This window comes from Chrysochloris asiatica, unplaced genomic scaffold (genome assembly GCF_000296735.1).
Source record: "Chrysochloris asiatica unplaced genomic scaffold, ChrAsi1.0 scaffold00077, whole genome shotgun sequence".
NCBI lineage: Eukaryota > Metazoa > Chordata > Mammalia > Afrosoricida > Chrysochloridae > Chrysochloris > Chrysochloris asiatica.
The window spans coordinates 1,232,877-1,239,542 of NW_006408595.1; the positions used below are offsets into that span (position 1 = coordinate 1,232,877).

At 34.3% G+C, this 6,666-nt stretch overlaps 1 protein-coding gene across 1 annotated transcript in view; it reads right to left on the reverse strand.

Moving 5' to 3' along the window:
- The window catches only part of CPNE8 (copine VIII), a 384,959-nt gene that overhangs the window by 13,326 nt on the left and 364,967 nt on the right, over positions 1-6,666 (reverse strand). Inside the window, exon 19 of the mRNA XM_006865292.1 lies at positions 4,286-4,359. Coding sequence (XP_006865354.1) covers positions 4,286-4,359 — 74 coding nt within the window. The remainder of the gene's footprint in view (positions 1-4,285; positions 4,360-6,666) is intronic.

Below are 6,666 nucleotides of genomic sequence, written 5' to 3' on the forward strand. Positions count from 1 at the left end.
AAAGAAACACACAGCGAGATGGACCGGTAAAGTGGCAGCATCAATGGACTCAAGTGTGGCAACAATTGTGAGGTTGGCCCAGGACCAGGCAGTGTTTCGTTCTGTTGTGCATAGTGTCATTATGAGTGGGTACCAACTCGATGGCACCTAACAACAACAAAAAATAAGATGAAGACAAGTATATTGCTGAAAATGCTTTTCTATAATCACCTACTGATCACAGAGTCATACTTTAATATGTTTTGTTTGGAATAAACCAGTGCGTGACTGACTTAGGACCCTGCTAGCAATGCTATTTCACATACTTTCACATAATGATTTAAGAAAATATGTCACTTAAGTTTTACAATATTTACCACAGAAGGTCATCCTGCTTATTGACAGACTACAATGTTATATGAGAAGTTATTGTTACTATAGAGTAAACAAACAAAAATAAATCAAGACAAAAAAACAAAACAAACAAAAAAAACCCCACTGTCATCAAGTTAATACCACATCATAGTGACTCTAGGAATCCCAAGACTTTAAAATCTTCATGGGAGCAGACAGCCTCATTTTTCTCCCATGGATTGGCTGGTGGGTTTGAGCTGCTGGCCTAACCCACAGTGCCACTGGAGGATAATGACATAAAACATATCTTCCCATTAGACTCTGGCAACATACTAAATAGTAATAACTGATAATGAATATCAATGCATTTATTGAGGTAGGAAGCAGGATTTCTATTAAGGGATTTCATTAAAGATTTCATAAAGTATCTCATTTTAATTTGTAAGCACCTTCTTCATCCTTTGAATAAGGTGGAAATTGAAACAGAGTTTAATTAACTCACCCAAGATCAAATAGACATTACTAACTGTCAAAGTCATTATTTTAACTCATATTGGTTTGACTGGTGCATTAAGCATTACCGTAATATGAAGTTTCACAGAATTTGAGAGTCAGCCATTCTGGGAGTGAATACTAGTTCTGTATGTACCTCATTAGCTGTATGACTTCGGACAGAAAGCATTTAAACTTCATTTACGATTTTGTAAAGTGCAGGTAATCAAAGTACTTTTAGCATAAAGCTATTTATGGATTAAGCAGAGTAATGTTATAGTTCTTACTATACCCAGCATAGCTAAAGCACTTAGAAAACGAAATAAAACAAAATAAACCTGTTGCTGTCAAGTTGGCTTTGGCTCCTAGCAGCCCATAGGGCAGAGTAGACCTACCCCACAGGGTTTCCAAAGCTGTAAATCTTTATAGGAGATTTATACAGAGGCTGCTGGGTTTAAACCACTGACCATTAGCTCACTAGCTGAGTGCTGGGCCATTGCACCATTAGAGCTTTCTATGAAGTACTTAGTAAATAGCTGGAAGCCATTTAGGATTTGCTATAATAATGAAAACCCTCTTTACCACTCCAACTTTCTGCTGAACCTCAGCTACCTAAGGCTTTTATCTGCCCATTTAAGAAATTTGGGATCACATATGTAGTGCATTAAGTTGGTTAGGTACAAAGTATGAGACATGGAAACTAGAGAAAAGGTCAGAGAACCTACATAGACCCTATTGTCCAATAGTACTTTAATCAGTAATCAATTACAATGGTTTTGGTGTTGACTTGCTTATGATTTTAAAATAATGAATTAGTATTTAGGATTCCTGGTGTGGCACTCTAGGATCAGCACTGGACTCCGAACCACAAGGTCATCAGTTCAGATTCACCAGCTGCTCCTCGGAAACTCTGTATAAGGTCACTGTGACTTGATGGCACTTAACAACAACAATTACTATTTAAGGAGGCCTGGTGTCACTTTAGGACAAGGTTCAAACCTGCTGGTTGCTCTGAAGAAAGATGAGGCTTTCTGCTCCTTTAATTATTAATAGCCTTGGAAACTCTATACAGTGCCACTATGAGTCGGAATTAACATAATGATATTGGGTTTGGGGACTTACTATTTAGAAGTTTTTTGTAAGTTTACAAAAGACCACATTAAATCTTATTAAATAAATATGGCTGTGTATGTAAAGATGTCATTTCCATTCAAGGAGCAACTAATCCCCTTGGAACATTTTAATTTTCTGTTCAGTATTTGTAAGACACCACCACGTTTTCAGTTCAACTTTAGGTGGCACAATCACGAGTGTAGCTCTGTATTTCCCCAAAATCTTTGGGGATGCCTGTGTCACCTTATGGTGGTAGGTAGCTTGGCCTCAAGGATTCTGACTTTCAAGGAAAGTGACATGATTAAACTAGCATATACCAATAGGAAACAAAAATTTTCAAGTCTGCTACTTCCTACGAGATTCACAACATCATAAGAAGTGCAAAAGTGAAAAAAAAAGATGGAGTCTACAGCTAAGGAAACAAAGATTCAGAGACGTTTATTCACTTATTCAAGATCAGAGTGCCACTATAATTCCATACAGATATTCTGGGTCTCAATTCAATTTTTCACCCACTATAGCATATCCACTTTCTACTCCCGTAAGGATTTACACCCTTGGAAACCCTGTACAGGGTCGCTATGGGTCGGAACCGACACGATGGCACTTAACAACAACAACAAAAATAGCATATCCACTTAGAAAACCTAAATACACCTATGACCAGTGACTTTTTTTATGGTATAAATGCTAACAACATGGATGGCTGTTGATTGCTAGTAACATAAGAAACTGATCATCTTAAAGGAAGCCTAAATGAGCTGAACAATCATAGGTACCTTCCTTCCAAGGGAGAAAGTAATACTAATCTTTCCCATTTACAAGATACTATGAGATATGGGGCGACCCCTGCTAACTTTGTAAAAATGCATTACAACAGCAACACAACACATTCTAAAGCATTAAAATTTTCATTTCTTTTCGGTAGATTTTTTTGGGGGTGGGGAGTACCTGGAGCTTTTAGATAAAGTTTAATTAATTATTTGGACCTATGATTATCATGATGAGGTTAACGTGAATAACCAGGCATCTAATTATGAAAGCAAAACACCATGGGAGTCTTAAAAGACGGCCACATTACCAGTTCCCTTTTGCTGCTGTGTTCAACCATGTGTTTTTCTTCTACCAAGTACATTAGGCTAAAAAGCTTCAATCATGTTCAAAGATCTTTTTGTAAAGTTATTATACAGAGGTTTTGATTTTAAAATTTGATTTCAATACTGATGAAGAAAATGCTTTTCATGAACGTATTAGACTTTATATTGACATATTTTCTCCCTTAAATTATTCTACCAATTCCTGCTTCACCAAGTTCTATTTCAGCAATCTATTTTACACACATTATCTCTTTTTATTTTCACAACACTGAGAAGTATCTCCAGAAGAATGAGATTTTAAAAGTTATCCAAGTTATCATAGTGAAAAAGTTAGGATTTGAACCAAATTCAAGATGATTCAAAAGTAGATTCTCTTAATGATTAAATATGGGGTGAATAGAGATTATTATTTATAAAGTAACAATGAAGTTCACTGCTCACACTTCTAAACACTCACATCATATATCTAAATGGCATTGAGATTTTCTTTTTTCTACATGTAAGGTATATTTCATAGTAGTTTTCCTATCATCCTAGAAGATACGGAGACTCTAAATTACACAAATATATAGTTACATTAACTTCTTGCTTTCAGTTATAAATTTTATATTCACCACTGGGGTAGGATTTATTGCTACTGTTCTTGATTCTAAAAGATTATGAAACAGATATTTAGCAACTAAATTCAATTCCGTTGCAAGCAAAATTAATTTGGATGTATATGCATTCCAATATTTCACTTTACTGCCGTAATAGTCTATTGAGGAAACATCATTACAATTTTCATATAATTTTGCTGTATTTCTAGGACATTTACTTACTCTACTTACTACTATCTTAAATATATTTAATCTTTATGAGGAAAAGCTTCATTAACAAGCTTCTTACCTTTCTAACATCCATTATTACTAAATATTCCAATTGTTTTTTTTCTGGCAATAATAAAGTAGGAAATGACAATACTATTACCATTTTATATATGGTAAATGAAAAAAATAAAAGGAAAATTAATTAGTTGAATGCTTATTAAATTACATATATACATATAATCTTATATATATAATATAAAACTATTATACTATATATTATATATATAAGATTATAATATATATACAGAGAAAATTTGTTGTGTTTCTCATGACTCAAAGCAAACAGAACCTGACTTCAATTTGTGGTTGTTATTTACAAATCATAGATGACACAAGTTCTTCACAATGAATAAAATAAATCATTTTTTTTTAATGCCTTACCTGCACAATGTCCCTTTCAGCATACTTTCCTCTAGAAGAGACTCTTACATCATCTCCATCCAATTCAACCATTGCTTAAAAAGAAAATATTTGAATCAGTGTTATTTTAGCCATATACTAATTCAATGTAGACAATAAGGAAATGAGGATCTATGAACTAGTAATATTTCCATGTCAAGGCAGAACGTTTCTCTATCTCTTTTAACTCTTCCTTCATTTCAGCCATAAAACCTGATAGAGTGCACTTTTTTCAGATGAAGAACGTAAGGCAAGACCTTATGTGACTCTTTGAAAAGTGAGAGACCCAATGCCACGTGGAACCGTCATTGGGTACATCTCCCTGTCCAAAAGTCCTCAACTCGGTGTCACATACTTATATGACAAATTAGACAAATGATGTTAACCCATTAAATTATCATTTTTCTTTCTAATTTAAGAAAGTTACAAGTAATCATTATAGAATTTTCAAAAACAAATGCAAATTCATTCTTATTAAAACAATATGTATTGAGAAATTACCATAAGCTTGTGGACTCTATATAAATAGATTAAAGAACAAAGGCATATTTCTGTCCTTAGATTGATGGCATACAGTATTACTTGCCCAAAGCATGATTTTTTAAGTGTGGGTAAAAGAATAATCTAAGATTACACAGATCTGATGGCATTTGGGAATGCTGTGAGTTAATGGGGCAGCTGGTGATACAGTAATGTTATGCTGCCATTAAAACATTTTGCAGCGTTTATTAAGTTTTCAGTGAGAACTCTCTAAATAATTAATTACATGAGGAATGCTAATTTGTGCTTAAAGCATAATTCTATTACTGATAATTCATTTTGTATACACATGACATTCACCAGACTCCAGAGAGCCACTTGCGATTATAATATTTGCTGCTTCACTCAATAAAAACATCTTCTAGTCAGAATACCAGCTTTGCCATTTTATCATTTTCTTCAGTGCTTGGAAAACTTCCTTGGTCTATTTTACTTTGCAATCAAGGTTCACAAGTCAGTGTGTTTGGGCTAAGGCACTGTTAGTATACATAAATGATGGTAAGCTACCACTTTAAATTTCCTTAGCTAAACAATTGTTGTTGGTGTTAAGTGCTGTGGAGTGCGTTCCTTCTCACAGCGACCCTGAATAAGACTTCCGAGGAGCAGCTGTTGAGCTTGAATTGCTGACCTTATGGTTAGAAGCACAGTACCATGCCAGGACTCCTAGTTAAACAACAGAGCTTATAATTTAGCAAAATATGTACCTTAGCATAAATAAAGCAATTAAGGTATTCAAAATAAAAAAAGACATATTATTCCCTACTTCTTTGAAATGTAAATAGGAGAATTAATCATGCTTATGCACATTCTTTATTTAATTCTTTTTAAAATCTAGGTCTGTTTTCACTATTTCATATTACCTAAAGATAAATGTATACTGATGATGACATGACAGTAGTCACAGAAATTTTTTTATTCTCTAATATACTAATAACTCATAAGAATTACACTATATCTACCCTAAAAAGGGATAACCTGGGTCTCACACCTTCGCACCCTAAACAACCTTCACTGGTTTTGGTGAATGTTTCATTTCAACTAATGAGAAAATGATAGTTATTCAGACAATAATGAATCAGAATGAGATCCTATAACAGATCTTGCACTTTTCAGCATATTCTTTGGGTTAAAGACTGCAGGAAACAAGAATTGGAAGGCACACTTTCAAGAGTGAGAAGAGGGATAACATTTAAGAAGTAAAAGGTATTCTTTACTGATCAAGTTTTCAGATCATATGGCCCTAAAGGAGGCTAAGGCTGTCAGCTACAGCTCCTAACCAGGACCTATCTACTGGGAAGAAGGTATATTAAAGATATCTCTGCACATCTTGTTAAGCATGCTAAATAGACACGATGAAGTCAGAATCCCTTCACTCCTTTTCTGAATTGTTGTTGTTGTTAAATGTGGTAGAGTCAGTTCCGACCCATAGTGACCCTGTATAGGGTTTCCAAGAAGTAGCTGGTGAGCTTGAACTGACTTTGCAGTTCAGTGCATTAACCCATACCAGGACTCCCAGTGGTTAATTTGTCTCATTAACTGCCTTTTATAGATTAGGAAATTTTGCAGAAAATGTTTACATGTTCTTTTTAAAATACAGAAAAAATAAATTTTAACTCAGTAATCTAATAGTTAATTCTTACTTATTTGCCATCAAATAATGTATCTCAAAATATTGCATTTCTAGTCCATACAGATGACTCTTGGTATGACGCTGTAGAACTGGATTGCAAACTAAAAGGTCAGCAGTTCAAACCCACCAACTGCTCCTCGGAAATTCTATACAGGGTTGCTATAAATTGGACCTGACTCAATGGCACTTAACA